The sequence below is a fragment of the Coenobita brevimanus genome, chromosome 61 (genome assembly GCF_032717465.1).
Source record: "Coenobita brevimanus isolate Jiangsu-jjx chromosome 61, ASM3271746v2, whole genome shotgun sequence".
NCBI lineage: Eukaryota > Metazoa > Arthropoda > Malacostraca > Decapoda > Coenobitidae > Coenobita > Coenobita brevimanus.
Window position 1 is genome coordinate 40,548,374 of NC_137014.1, and position 16,211 is coordinate 40,564,584.

The 16,211-nt window shown below is 42.3% G+C and overlaps 1 protein-coding gene across 1 annotated transcript in view; it reads right to left on the reverse strand.

Moving 5' to 3' along the window:
* Positions 1-381: 381 nt before the first annotated feature.
* Positions 382-16,211, reverse strand: part of LOC145403665 (protein ABHD18) — a 36,928-nt gene continuing 21,098 nt past the window's right edge. The window contains exons 7-10 of the mRNA XM_080275356.1: positions 12,619-12,708; positions 9,646-9,750; positions 2,669-3,318; positions 382-749 (exon numbers count right to left, since the gene is read on the reverse strand). Coding sequence (XP_080131482.1) covers positions 560-749; positions 2,669-3,318; positions 9,646-9,750; positions 12,619-12,708 — 1,035 coding nt within the window. The 3' untranslated portion in view covers positions 382-559. The remainder of the gene's footprint in view (positions 750-2,668; positions 3,319-9,645; positions 9,751-12,618; positions 12,709-16,211) is intronic.

A 16,211-nucleotide genomic window follows, 5' to 3' on the forward strand; every position in this document is an offset into this window, starting at 1 on the left:
TGAAGGCATTAGTATGGCAACTATACAGGTGATCCTACCTTTATGTAAATTTTCCTCATTTCCACAGATTTCCCGTATTGAATGACTGGGATGCACTGCTCAAAAATCAACCTATAGAGGAAGAAGAAGAAAAAAAAAAAAAAAAGCATACCATGTATAACATGGATTCAATGGAAAAATGTTCAAGGACACTGTGACAGTTCATCCTTCTACACTATCACAGTTCTTATAATGATGCAAACACCATTATAGTGGAATACAGTACTTTTGACATGCATATGCATTTCTGGCTTGTTTATTTATACACAGAAAATGAAAACTGTAGATGACTCAGACTTCTTATTAGCCACTTTAAGGTTTTTCATACAAAAAATGGCAACAATACATATGAAACACTGAAGACACCCAGAATAACCACTCAGCAATCACGGTGTCAATTAACTGATCTTTAAAGTGATAACAAGTGTAAAGTTGATGTGATCATTAAACCAAGCTTAAGGCAAGGTAATCAATCATTTATCAGTGTTACATATCGTATAAACATATAATTCTAAAATGGTTACCCTTCCTGAGCCCTAGTCTCCTCACTGTAGTATTTTTCAGTCATCCTGTCAAATGAGTCCCTGATGGCTTGCCTGAAGACCTGGTGGTTGAAAAGATATGCCGAAACATGGCCAGTGGGGAGAAACCGAAGTTCGCTGCCTGGCCACAGCTGAGTCAGGGGTATGATTCCATCACGTGGCATGTATCTGTAGGCATCAGGGTAAATATGTAATCAAGATAAAAGTAAATAGGCAACTAGTATAAATTCTTATGTTGTGAAGATTCAATCCCTTTTTTATACTAACCACTAAACTATAAGAGTACAACACATCCACCTTTCATGTTCATACTCATATCGTTGTATCGTATCATATCCATCCACCATCCAATCCTACATTGCCCCATGAGGAGCGTAGAAGCCCGGGGCTAGGCAGTTGGTCCTGACATTTAAGATGAGAGTGACCAGCCTCACTCATCCCTGAGTGGCATTACATGAGCAATCAACCCAACCACCCCTTGGATATAAACCTTCACTGGCTCAATCATTCACAGTATACAGGCTCCAACATACTTGCATGCATCAGCCTTGGTCACTTAATGGCAGCTCTCCACTTTCCTCAATCTCTGGCTGCCTCATTATTCAATCCCTTATCCCTGAGGTCACAAACTATGACCTCATCGCAGGTCTTTTTTGGTCTGCCTCTTGCAACTGTACCCTCGATGTTCACACTTTTTACCTTCCACACCTAATGGTGTTCTTCCATCCTCTCATCATGCCCAAACCTCCTCAATCTACCCCTCCATATCACATCAGCAATACATTCAAGTCCCATCCTTGCTCTCAACTCTTCAATTGCAATCCTAGCCCCTTCCAAGCCACATTCAAGGACACAATAAACATCCATCTAATCATTATCATTTCTGTATGTATGAGCCTACAAATATCCTCTTCATTTACTGACCAGGTCTCACTACTGTACAGCAATGCACATAAACAAGTGCCGAATACAAGGATCCTTTAACATGGAGGAAAGAGCCCTTTCAATGTTAAGAGGGGCAATGGTTCCCTGAACCTACTCTAACCACTCCTTACACTAGCCACAGAGGTTGCTCAGCCTCATCTACAGTGCATAACATATCCCCCAAATAACAAAACTCCTGCATGCACTCAACAGACTATCTGGCAAGATCAATCCTTTCATGTCTCTCAATCTCTAAATATTCTCCCCAATGCACCACACACACAAAATCTTCATTATTCCACAGCCTACCTCTAATACCACTACATTTTTTATGCACCCACATATCACAAACACTCCACAAAATGAAGTTTCTTCCCATATCTTTGTGGAAAACTGCACCTCCCACAGTCCCTCTGCTTTGACAGTATTGCCACCAGCCCTGGATATCATCACTTTTGTTTTATCTAAGTTTACTTTCTCAAACCCTTGTGCCCCATTCCATCTCTCCACTTTCTAAATCTTTCCTCTCCCTCCCTTTCATTCTCTGCAATCAGCACCAAGTCATCAGCATCTGAGTATAACGTCTCCCATGGTAGTTCATTTCTGAAGTCATATGACTGAGTATCACGCACCATGACAAACATGGGGCACCTGACTGACCCATGAAAATAAATATTTTTCAAGCACTATAACAAGCACAATATACCTGGGTCATCACCCTTCCCAGTATTACAATATTAAATCTAACAGTACTATCAACACAATGAAGGCAATTTCGCAAGAAAAACAAAATTCTTATTTCCTTAAGTACCATTATGCATAAGTATTGTACTCACTTAGCAGTCATGTGAACTTTTCTAGACTAACATTATGGAAGATTTTATTTATTTCAAAATGCAAATTTATATTAACACAGCATTATAATGCACACAATGTATCTGCCAGTTTCCTAGCTAAATGGTTTCATCATACATATACACATCATCTAATCAGTAAGGTAAATATAAGAAAAATCCATGAAAATTAGTTTCCTGTTCATCAAAGCTGCACAAACATATATACACTGTGATTTATCATTCCAGTCAATTGACCTCAGGGATTTACAAGCTAACTGCTATCACAGATCCCCATCATTACTGAAAACAGTTCTCTAAACTACTCACCCATCATTCTGAGCAGCAACAATGATGATAAGCGAAGGGTCAACAGGAACACTAAAGTTGCCGAGGTGTGTACACTCGTCCATGATGCCCCGCATGAACTGAACTGCCTCCCAGGTCAGAGCATCACGCACCTTCATGTATGGCTCAAACTTCAAAGTCCTTCCATTTTTCTTTTCCTGATTTTTCACCTGGCTTGGTTTAGTACCCATCATGTTGGCCTGAGTTCTTCCTTGCCCCATCTGAGCTTGCATTTGTCCTGCCTGAGCTACATGCCCAGAATCAGCTGCTACCTGTTCTGAGTGAGCTCTTTTTGGTCCAGACTTAGTTCCAGCCTGTTCTGTTTGTGTTTTTAATCGGGACCCTACTGGTGTCAGCTCCCGAACTGGGTTTGAAACACCTGACTTTGCCTGATGGTACCCTGTCAAAACACTGTCTGTTTTTATTCTTTGTTTACTTAATTTAGACTTGGATAACCCAAGTGTCTCAAGAATATTTTTGTTAGAATTTCCTCTTATGTGTAAGCTCCTGCCTTTCTGACTTTGCCCCTTTACATCCTGTGTACCTTCCTCCATCAACTGCTCCACATGGGAAAGACTGCCAGGGAAGTCTCGTGCAAACTTCTGTCCTACTTCATGGTAAACAGGAAAGTCCTGTTGAAAGGAAGATTTCTTAATTAACCCTTATGCCTTAGAGGATGAGATCTATTTAACTCTGCATAATGCAAGATGATTTCATTAGTTACCTAGAAGCCTCTTCATGCCTGCAGGTTAAGAACTATATACCTCGATTTAAATCCCTCAAACCCTAGAGATGACTGATCTACCAACATACCACACACCACTGAAGCTATAGTCGCACCAATTTAAAACAAAGGTTTGGGTGGGGTCTGGCGCTGGGTGCAGCCATGCCATACTTCCTAAACGAGCGATGAGTAAATTCTGTTATATGTGTAATAGGCATCACAGATAGGTACACACATACTAATACAATATAAACGTAATTATTCTAGCATATCAAAGGAAGGTAAACTTGTGATGCATATGGCTCTTGTACATCAATAAAGAAACGTGGCATACATATTTTACAGTGTTGCTGAAAAAAATGTAGTTACTTTTACCGACTTTCACGGTAGTTCTAAGTTGGGTAAGTAATGTAACAATTACATTTATAATATAATTTGAAGCAATCAGTAGAACATACGCTATTTTCTTAATAGATATAAATAAGTTAAAACACTCACGAGCGGCAACATCCAGGCCCATACTGGGAATTGATCCATTGGAGGGAGATTTAAGCTTCTGTCACGTGTTTCCACTGGGAAATCCCCGGCTGGACTCCACCCAAACCTTGGTTTTAGATTGGTGAGACTATACCACTGAAGCAGTGCATTTCCAGAATTCATTTATCTATCCATCATCCAATCCTTTATTGCCTCATTCCCAGCATAGGGGCCTAGAATTAAGCTACTCTTTCTAATATTTACAGCAAGAGTGACCAGTCACTAATCCCTGCATGGCATTACTTGAGCAACAAACCTCAACCATTCCTTAATGTAAACCCTGGTTTTGGCCACATCTGATTGGAGCACCTCACCTCACAAGATCATCAGGCATCTGTTTGTTACCGGTGTATGGTTACTACCCTTGTCATAAGAGGGTTCCTGGGCTACAAGAAACCATCTGACCTGTCATTCTGTAAAACCACCTGGAGGTAGTACTACAGCAGGTGAGTGAATAGTGGATGCCCTCACCCACCACACCAAAACAAATAAATACAAATGCCTTTCAGCTCAATAATGATTAAAAAAAAAAAAAAAGGGTCAAATTACAATATATACTGCAAAACTTAACATGGTTTGATGCCATATTCATTGTTCGACAGCTTCAGGAAAAATATATTGGTAGGAGAAGGGATCTTTATTTTGTTTTTGTTGATTTGGAAAAGGCCTTTGACAGAGTCCCTAGAGAGGTGGTGAAGTGGGCAATGAGAAAGCTTGGCTTGGAGGAGTGGCTGGTTAGGGTGGTTATGGCCATGTATGTGGGTGCTCACACCCAGGTGAGAGTGAATGGAGATTTGAGTGATGAGTTTTCCGTGAATGTTGGTGTGCATCAGGGGTCAGTCTTGAGTCCCATGTTGTTTATCATGGTACTTGAAGCCCTTTCACGTGACTTTAGAAACGGACTCCCGTGGGAGTTGTTGTATGCTGATGATTTGGTGTTGATTGCAGAGAATGAAAGGGAGGCGGAGGAAAGGTTTAGGAAGTGGAGAGATGGTATGGGGCAAAAGGGTTTAAGGGTAAATGCAGATAAAACAAAAGTGATGATATCTAGGGTTGGTGGCGGTACTGTCAAAGACGAGGGAGAGTGGCCATGTGCAGTTTGCCACGAGGGAGTGGGAAGTAATTCCATCTTGTGCGGTGTGTGTGATAAATGGGTGCATAAGAGATGTAGTGGTATCAGAGGTAGACTGCGAGATAATGCTGATTTTATGTGTACGGCGTGCCGGGGTGAGCAGGTGGAGATCGTCAGATGTGAAAGAATTGAACTTGCTGGTGAATCTCTTGAGTGTGTGGAAGAGTTTTGTTATTTAGGAGACATGTTGTGTGCTGGAGGTGGGGCTGGAGCTAGCTCTGTGGCTAGGGTGAGAAGTGGTTGGAAGAAGTTCAGGGAGCTCTTGCCTCTCCTGACATTGAGGGGGCTCTCCCTACGTGCTAAGGGGTCTTTGTATGCAGCGTGTGTTAGGAGTGTAATGCTGTATGGCAGTGAGACCTGGGCAGTGAAGGAGGAAGACATTCGCCGGCTCAGACGTACAGAAATGACAATGATTAGGTGGATGTGCAGTGCGTCCCTGCGTCCAAGGCCTGGAGGGGCTGGGTTTACAATGGAAGAGTTGAGAGGTAGGATGGGACTGGAGTGTATTGGTGTTGTGATGAGGAGAGGTAGATTGAGGTGGTTTGGACATGTGGAGAGGATGGGGGATGATAGTTGGGTGAGGAAGGTGAGAAGTGTTAATATTGGGGGTAGGGTTATGAGGGGTAGACCGAGAAAGACATGGGACGAGGTCATTAAGTGTGACCTTAGGGTTAAGGGACTGAACAGGGAGGCTGCAATGGATCGTGCAGCATGGAGAGCCGCCATTAGGTGACCAAGGCCGACACATGCAAGCATGTTGGAGCCTTTAAAAACGAAAACGAAAACGAAAACGATTAAAAACGAAAACAGAAAATACTGAATTAAGGCATTAAGTCTACTATGCTGAAATAACATCAGGCGGTGGTATAAGAATAAAAACAGCCTAAAACAGCTAGACAACTATTGCATATAGCTATAAATATACATCAGTACACAGATACTACATGGTCAAGCCTTGCTATATGTTTGTTCGCTACGTGAATAATCGCTTGAAAGATGAACAAAAACTTAGACCCAGTTTCAGAATAACGATGGCAAAATGATGGTGAATTCACTGGAATTATATTTGTGATGCCTACTTACAAAAGTCTCGTGCAGAAAAGGTGATGCACATGAACTGACAGTCAGACGTCCGACCCAAAATGGCTGCCCTGTGTATACAAGTGAGGAACCCCCATCTCAGACCTCCATGCATGAGGACTCATTTGCATTACCCCTTTGAAGACCCCATCTTGCTCACATATCCCACATCTGTGATCATCTCTTTTGTGCTCTTTACTTAACCTTCTCACTTGCATAAAGCCATCAAAAGACCATTGCTATTGCCATATAACAGTGCAAGTATGCAACAAACAGTGCTGCATGTGACAGTAAGCTGAGAGGTAACTTTCTGTGTGTGAAATAACTGAAACTGGTATATTAAAATTCATGTCTGGTGTTACCGCCTTTTTGCCCTCTTGAAAAAGCAATTTGGTAAATTAAAATTCATGTCTGGTGTTACACCCTTTTGGCCTCTTGAAAAAAACACTTTTAGCCATGGACTGCTAAGGGTCACTCTAATCCAAGATACTTTTCTGGCTCCAAACAAGCCAACAAACAAAAGCAACCCACAGTACCAACAAAAACTTAGATTAATTACTGTCTCGGCCACACTAGTGAAAAACTACCCACCATCCATGACGTATCCATCCCCTACCCATGCCTGGTATTTTGACATGCATTTAGTCATTTAAAGGGAGATAGAGCCACTAGTGTAACCAATTTTCTCTCTCTTGATCATACCAAACATACACTGAAGTGCACATACAACCTCTAGGAGCATCACTAGGCATTGAAAAAACAAAATAGATAAAATAAATTATAGTGTACAAAGTGGTAAATAAGTATTGATCATCTACCATAACAAGGAACAAAGTGATATTTGTGTCGGGGAAGGGGGTATCCAAGGCTGAAGGGCTACAGAAGGGAGAATGAGAAATGCCTCTCACCACTCTTGGGCTAAGATTAGGCCTGGAACCCCTCAAAGTTGCTTCCCCAATTGTCGTCATCAGAAGGCTGTGGGGAGTCAAGCTTTCTCAGGGGTGCTGGGTTGGGGAACCTGAGATGATGGGGCAGACATTCGGACTGGGGGTGGGATGATGAGGGTCAGGGTGATGATGAGTGTTTGGGATGACTCCTTAATTTTCTTCACATGCTGCTTCCTCTGCTCCCATAAGATGTGGTCCATTTCACTCTGGGGGGACTGTAGCTTCTCTGTGTTGTGCATCACCATCATTTGGGTGTCCCTGCATCGATCAGCAATTGCTAACTCCAGGCTCAGCTGCTGACGAGTTGGCTACTCAACATGCTGTCGCTAGGCTGATGTTAATGCTGCTATGTGGCCTCAGGTGCCAGGCATTCCTCCTCCTCCTCAAACTTTTTGAGGACAGCAGCATTGATAACATGAAGGATGTCATCACTGGTGATGGCAGCAAACCCCTTCCTCTTCACTTCCTGGGCCACCTCTATTCCCTGGTGCAGCACGTCATGACTGACGTTGCTGACACAGTGGGGTAAATATGAGCTAGCAGCTTCCACCACCTGTGCTGAAAAACCTCCTTGCAAACATCATCCCAGGCAGCAACTTTTTTTTTTTTTTTTTTTTTTTTTAGGGCATCCTTAATATTCAATGCTTTCTAAAATGTTTTATTGTCGTTCCTTTCGGGTTTACTGCCAGAGGTGCTGGTAAGCCAACCTCAAGGCCTGCCCAGCCCTCTGATGCCATTGCTGCCACCCCAGTCCCCCGGTCAGTTGCCTCTCTCATCGCTTTATAGGTGTTGGCAGCGATGACCTCTTGGTCAATAGGCTGAACAACACTAGTGATATTAGGTGGTAGGAAAACAACTTCAACAGCTGGGTGACAGTCAACAGGATACTGCGGATGGCCCAGACAATTATCCACACCCAGGGTCAATTTAATAATGAGATTTTTCTCTCTGCAGTCTCTCTCTGCTGTAGAGACAAAAATATTATCAAACCACTTCAGCAAACACAACAAACTAGCCCACCTCTTGGCATTATGCACCCAATGAACACCAAACTGATCTAAATTTTCATGCTGCACTGCCCATGCAAACTTATCAATCACTAAAAGGTTTTTCCTTACATTTGCCTGTGGCAGTACTGGATAACAGTATGGTAAGGTGCTCTCCGGGGGCCTTGTACCCACATGCCATGTTTTCCTCCCAAGTCAGTTAGGTGGAAAAGGGATGATATTTCTAAGAAAGACCAGTTTCCTCCACAATGAACACCCGATCTAATCTGTAACTTCCGTCCTCTACCATTTTCCTACAGGATGCAGGGAAAACCTTGGTCAAGACCACATACCCATGCATGGCGCAGTTCATTGTGCTTACATAATCATGCAATGTAGCCACTGCTTGCAGAGAAGCTTGCAATGTAGCCATTGCTTGCAGAGAAGGGGGGGAGGATTTTCAAATTTCATCACTTGTGCAACTTTCCTGGAAATTTCAGTATCCTTTTGGTGAATGATATAAATGTCCACTGCCATATTCACTTCCTTCCAAGCACAATCAGACTTATAAAGCACTTTCACTGTTTTCTGTAACACAATCTCTCACACAGGTACATCTTCCTGTGTCGTAATCACCTCCTAACTTGAATCCATGTTCGATCTTTTCACAGCATTTTCGCACTGTGTGCACTCTCATGTTTATATGAAACTGCTTTGCAATGTCAACCACGCACTCCTAAGCAACAAGTTCATGAAGAATCTCTCTTTTCCTCTTGAGAGAGAAAGGCACACAACAAGGCCTCTCTCCAGCAGCACTGATGGGTGCAGCAGAAGAGCAGGAAGCCATAACAAATCAAAGAGCACTGAACTAGATATATACATGGCACTACGACAGACAGAGATTTAAACGCAAGTGGGGATGCCCGGGTTCAAGGCTGGCTGACACAGACAATGGGGAGAATGAGAGGTAGGAGGGCAAAGAGTGCACATGAATGATGGCCATAGCTGGCACTATGTTGGCATATGTCACCAGGCACAACCTTCAAATGGTGTCATGGACAGGGGCTGACTTCTGACATTTTCCCATGCAAACTGTCACCCCCCCCCCACACACACACACACTTACTGGACCAGGTCAGGATTTATCTTTCCACATGAAACATGTTTAGTGCAATTTGGTACTGCATAAATTGAGGGTCTACTGTACTGTATGTGGTTAAGTATGGCAAGTATTATGGTCATTTATATTTAAAATTTTTAAAAAGGGGCCATCAGAGAATATGCTTACAAAAATGTAATAAATTTAACTATTTACATATAGACATCATTCATTATATGATGGCATCAAGGTGAAGACGTTAACAACACTGAAACTATGCGAGGCACTGTTGCAGTTTAAAGTGAAAAAATTTTGCATATTGTACTCCAGAAAACATATGACTCATAATGTGACTTCATCACACTCTCAGACACCCCAGACTAGGGCCTAAGCATATAGATTGCCATTCTCATTCCAACTGCTGCTGCCAACAACTCCCATTGCCAATACTAACCCCTTCAGGACTGTGAATCATTTTGAAGAGTTCCTCCCGAAAGACTGCATTGGAAAAATATTGATTCTTGAGCATCTCCCAGTTAATAGCACCACTCAGCACACCCTGGAGAGAGAGAGAGAGAGAGAGAGTAAAAAAAAAAAAAAAGGGGGGGGGGGACATCAGAGACACAACTACATTGTCTGGCATTTGGGAAGAAATAATACAAGGTCTGTTCAGAAAGACACCCAACTTTTTAAAAAGTGTACCAATTAGCCAGTGTAGCATGACTGTGATGGGAGCGCTGTGTAGCAGCAACTTTGATCTTTAGTCTAACACTAGCTGCATCACACTATGTCACTTAGTCATCAAGGTACAAATGCTTGACTGAACATGTGTTTAATGCACTAGTCAGATTTTCTTCTATTGGCTGAAATCAGTGACCTTTCAGGGTGAATTTCAACTTTGGAACAAAAAGAAAGTTATAGGGACCAAATCTGGAGAGTAAGAGTGGCTGGGGGAATAGAGTAGTCTTATGCTTCACCAAAAAATCACAGATAAGGTGCGAAGCATGGGCAGGTGCATTGTCATGGTGCAGCATCCAGGTTTTGTTTGTCCATGCCTCAGGCCTCTTCATTTGCACAGCCTCCCTCAAATGCTTCAGGATATCCAAGTAAAACTCTTTACTGGCTGTCTTACCATGTGGAACAAACTCACGAAGAACAATGCCCTTCCAATAATAAAAAGACAACCAACATCACCTTCACATTTGAGTGACTCTAATGTGCTTTACTTGGTCACGGTAACAATATTCCAACCCACTGCAATGACTGCCTTTTTGTTTTGACATCGTACCTATACACCCATGCTTCATCACCTGTTATGGCATTTTCACAAAGTTTTCATCTGCATTAGAACAATTATACAGCTCCTGACTGACTGTGGCACAGTTCTCTTTTTGCTCATCTGTCGGCAGATGTGGCACAAATTTTGCAGCAACACAATGCATCTTCAGTTTTTTGGTTAAAATTGTGTGGCACAAACTTTTACAGAATCCTACTTCTTTGGAAGCTTCACAAAGAGTCAGGTGATGATTTTCATGGATCACAGGACGCGCTTTCTCAATGTGATCACCATCTCTTGAGTCCAGATTGGGATCGTCTGCAGTGGACATTCTTCCCGAGTAGCACTGCTGGAACCACTTGTGACACTGCATTTGACTCAAACACCCTTCCTCATATGCCTGTTGCAACATTGAAGTCTAGGTAAAAGTCTTTCCCAATATGAAGCAGAACTTCACACAAACATGTTGCTCTTCAAGTTCCTTCATTGTTAAACTTGCAACAGATTGCCAAGTGCACCAACCACACGTTCACTCAAGCGTGTGTACCTCGATGACTAAGTGATGCAGTGTGATGCAGCTAGTGCTAGACTAAGCCTCAAAGTTGCTGCTATACAGTGCTCCTGTCGCGATCACACTACGTCAGCTAGTTGGTACACTATTTAAAAAGTTTCATTTCTTTTTGGACAGACCTCATACTGCACTTCTCTTAACTGGTATCCCTTATTCTTTACTTCCCTACACACTTGATCTGTAGATATTTAAATCACTTATGACCCCCAAATTGTATTGTAATGCAGTCCCACTATAGTAAAAATATCCCAGTTTCAATCAAATTACCAAGAGAATAACTTAATGCAAAGTAGACACATTACCCGATCTAACAGGGTTGAGCTTCAGCAGGCATAAGCTAAATACTGAATTCTTACTGGAATCGTAATGGAAAAATTACCATATAATCAAAAGACTGCTTGAGTTAGTTGACTGGATGAGGATGTATCATGTGATATCACTAAGCAACGTGTTGATGAAACTTGTGAACAAGCTCAGTCTATTTACATACAAAACTGGGTTTGATGATGGTAAAATTATTTCTTTATATTTATAGTGACTGCTCAAATAACACTATTAAGTGTTCTTAATAGCCACTGGGTTAAATGAAAACTGTTTTATGAGGAAGATTTGTTCCAGCATGAAAATTATCTTCCCAAATATTAAAAATTCATATTCGTGGCAAAAACAGATCTTTTAACATTTTTGTTGTGACTGAGCGCCATGAATATTTATGAGTTGCATGTTAAAATTCCATGTTATTTCAAGAAATGATGTTGATATAAATATTGCACTGAGCTGTATGAACCCTGACCTTTCAATGCTCATCCCAACTGTAAAACTGTACCTGTAACATTCTGTATGTTACAATGGTATTTTAAGTGAAAACTGCTCTTGTGTTTACATGACAAGATCCAGTTGTTGTTGTTGTTGAGTAACCCTAGTTTCTCTGGCTAAGCAGACCTATCAGCCACAAGAAAGCAGTCCTTCCTGCAGGGTTGTTCCATTCAGTAAACTGATGTTCCCTTACAGCACACTGGGTCTCACCATTGCGAGGTACAGAGAAGAGTTTGAGGGTTTGGTTCCCAGACGAACGGTGCATTTGTCTCTTTCCACCCAGCTAACAAGGACACATAGTAGGCTCCACATCACCACGTTACTTGGTTATATGGTTACCACCCAGTGTTGAAAATCATTTCCTGGATTACAGGAAACCACCATGTTTGACACTCAAGTATAGAGCCACCTGAAGTGGAAAGATGAGTAATACAAGCAACAGGAAGGTTGGAAGAATTATGATGAGAGGAGGAGAGAGAAAAAGAATGAGAAAGGCAAAAAAAAAAAGAAGTAGGCGGCACTACAAAAAGTGGGTGGATGATGGCTGCCTGATAAGCCATATATACAGAACTGTTCTTGATCATAGTTTCAAATCATAAACTGAAAAACTGCAATGACCTTGACAACAAAACGTAAAGATACAGTGCCATAGTTTGCAAGAATGATACTATGCTATACTTACATGTTTTTTAATAAACAAATAAATTTGGGGATAAAATTATTTTATGTGGAAAACAGGATGTGAGGGACAGCTCTGCAGATACCTGTGTGAAGCACTGAGATGCAGTGGTCCAAGAGAGACAGGGCACGGCTGCAAAGGGCTTATGCCAGCTGGAAGCAGCTACTGATGCCATCTGTGGGCATTCTTATGACTCAATGCTTCAATCTACCCTCAGGTATTACATTAAGCAGAGTGCAGTAAAGCAATGACAGGTAGTACAGTATTAGTGTGTGTCATAACCAGTGTTTCTCTTTTAACAGAATTTCCTGAAGAAAGGGAGTCCTATACCCTTCGGCAATTTTTAACAGTTAACAGGCTGCATCTAATTCTAGTAAATCCCATTACTGTACTGCTCTACCTTATGGAAAAAACAACCTCAGGCTGAAGCTTTCCAAAACATCTGTTAACACTGACAGGCAACTAAACACAAACTTTAAAAGACAAACATAGTAATAGCCAATCCTTCATTACCCCTTTGGGGAAATAATAAATAAATGTCAAAGACTTGCACCATACAGGTCTTAATGTGGGGCTCTTTCCAATACAAAGCTATTCCTAAAATCCTATCTATTTATAGCCCGACGCTCTAATCCCGCAAAGGGTGGCCACAGACAAAACGCCTCCAAGTCACTCTGCCACCCACCATTTGACTGCCCTCCTCCCAGCTCACTCCCCCTCTTCATATACCTCTCAACTCCATCCCCCCACTTCATCCTAGGTCTCCCCCTCCCTCTCCCTCCTCCCACTTCACCTACATACACCCTCTTAGTCAGTCTTTCATTCTCCTTTCTCTCCATATGTCCAAACCACCTCAGTGTATTTCTCCTAATTCTCTCATTCACATCCACATCCACCCCACAACGTTCTTTCACTTCTTCATTCGTCAACTTGTCCCTCCATGTCACTCCACATGCTCCTCTCAGGTAAAACATTTCCACTGCTCTCACTCTTGATTTGTTCCCCTCTAGCAAGGTCCACGCCTCGCTTCCACACGTCAGGGTACGGATCACAATACTATCATTCAGTGACTTCTTGACTTCCATACTCACCTCCCTATTGCTCATCACTGCTTTCAGTGAACCAACAACCTTCCTTCCCTGCTATACCCTTTCAAGTACTTCATCTCCAAAACTTCCATCCTTACTCATCACACTACCCAAGTACTTGAATGCACTCACATTCTCCATATCATCACCATCCAACCTCACTGTGTATTCTGTGACTTCATTCCTCTCAAATACCATAACTTTACTCATTTACATTAACTTTCAGATTTCTCTTCTTACACACTGTCCCAAATTCATTCCCCAAACCTTGCAACTCCCATTCATCTTCACCCAACAATACTGTCTCATCAGCAAACAACACCACCAGAATCTTCCACACCTCACCCTCATTCATTAGAGTCACCCCCACATCCACTGCCCTACCCTGCACCTCCTTTATAATCCCATCCATGAATATATTAAACAGGCATGGTGACATCACACATCCCTGTTTCAGTCCCACATTTAGATCAAAGCACTCACTCAGCTCACCATCTTCTCACACCGTAGCCCTAACTCCCTCGTACATACCTTTCATAGCACTCAACAATTTCCCATCCACTCCATATATTTTTAAAACCTTCCACATGCCTTGCCTATCTACTCTGTCATATGCATTCTCCAAGTCCATGAAGGCAGCATACACTTTCTTTCCCTTCTCTAGATACTTCTCCATTAAACATCTTAGAACAAATATCTGATCTACACACCCTTTTCCCTTCGTAAATCCCCTTTGCTCTTCTCCAACTAGCTCCTCTGTTATATGCCTAACCCTATCAATAAGTACACAACCATATATTTTTCCAATCACACTAAGAAGGCAAATACCCCAATGGTTACCACATACTGTACTTCTCTCTCCCCTTTTCCTTTGTATAAAGGAATAATTATACCCGATTTCCAGTCCTCTGGAACCCTTCCCTCTTCCCAAGCCAATCTACACAACTTCCATATCCACCCCACAACAATCTCACCCCCATACTTCAGCATTTCACCACACACTCCATCAATTCCTGGGACCTTTCCCATCTTGATCTTCTTCACTGCTTCAACTACTTCTGCCCTACTGATCTCTTCCTCCCTCCTCTCATCTCTTCTTCTCCCAGCCATTCCCTAACCACCTATACCCACACTGCTGTCACTCTCTACATTCAACAACTCCTCAAAGTGCTCCTTCCATCTCCTCATTTTCTATCTCTTCTCCACCAACACTATTATTCCTATCTTTCACTCCCCTACTGTTTCCCCTTTCACACTGACTTACTTTCTTTACCTCCTTTCAAAACAATGTCTTACTCTCCCTCCATTTCACACTCAGATTCCTGCCAAACACTTCATCCGCTCTCTTCTTGCTCTCCTTTACCAATCTCTTCACCTCCCTTCTCCTGCTCACATATACCTCTCTCTTCTCTCATCTTCTCTCCTACCTCTACTTGCTAGTCAGTCACTATATGCCCTAACTTTGCAACTCCCATTCATCTTCACTCAACAATACTGTCTCATCAGCAAACAACACCACCAGAATCTTCCACACCTCACCCTCATTCATTAGAGTCACCCCCACATCCACTGCCCTACCTTGCACCTCCTTTATAATCCCATCCATGAATATATTAAACAGGCATGGAGACACCACATATATCTGTTTCAGTCCCACATTTAGATCAAAGCACTCACTCAGCTCACCATCCCCCCACACCGTAGCCCTAACTCCCTTGTACATACTTTTCATAGCACTCAACAATTTCCCATCCACTCCATATATTTTTAAAACCTTCCACATGCCTTGCCTATCTACTCTGTCATATGCATTCTCCAAGTCCAAGAAGGCAGCATACACTTTCTTTCCCTTCTCTAGATACTTCTCCATTAAACATCTTAGAACAAATATCTGATCTACACACCCTTTTCCCTTCGTAAATCCCCTTTGCTCTTCTCCAACTAGCTCCTCTGTTATATGCCTAACCCTATCAATAAGTATACTACCATATATTTTTCCAATCACACTAAGAAGGAAAATACCCCAATGGTTACCACATACTTCTCTCTCCCCTTTTCCTTTGTATAAAGGAATAATTATACCCGATTTCCAGTCCTCTGGAACCCTTCCCTCTTCCCAAGCCAATCTACACAACTTCCATATCCACCCCACAACAATCTCACCCCCATACTTCAGCATTTCACCACACACTCCATCAATTCCTGGGACCTTTCCCATCTTGATCTTCTTCACTGCTTCAACTACTTCTGCCCTACTGATCTCTTCCTCCCTCCTCTCATCTCTTCTTCTCCCAGCCATTCCCTAACCACCTATACCCACATTGCTGTCACTCTCTACATTCAACAACTCCTCAAAGTGCTCCTTCCATCTCCTCATTTTCTATCTCTTCTCCACCAACACTATTATTCCTATCTTTCACTCCCCTACTGTTTCCCCTTTCACACTGACTTACTTTCTTTACCTCCTTCCAAAACAATGTCTTACTCTCCCTCCATTTCATACTCAGATTCCTGCCAAACACTTCATCCGCTCTCTTCTTACTCTCCTTTACCAATCTCTTCACCTCCCTTCTCCTGCTCACATATACCT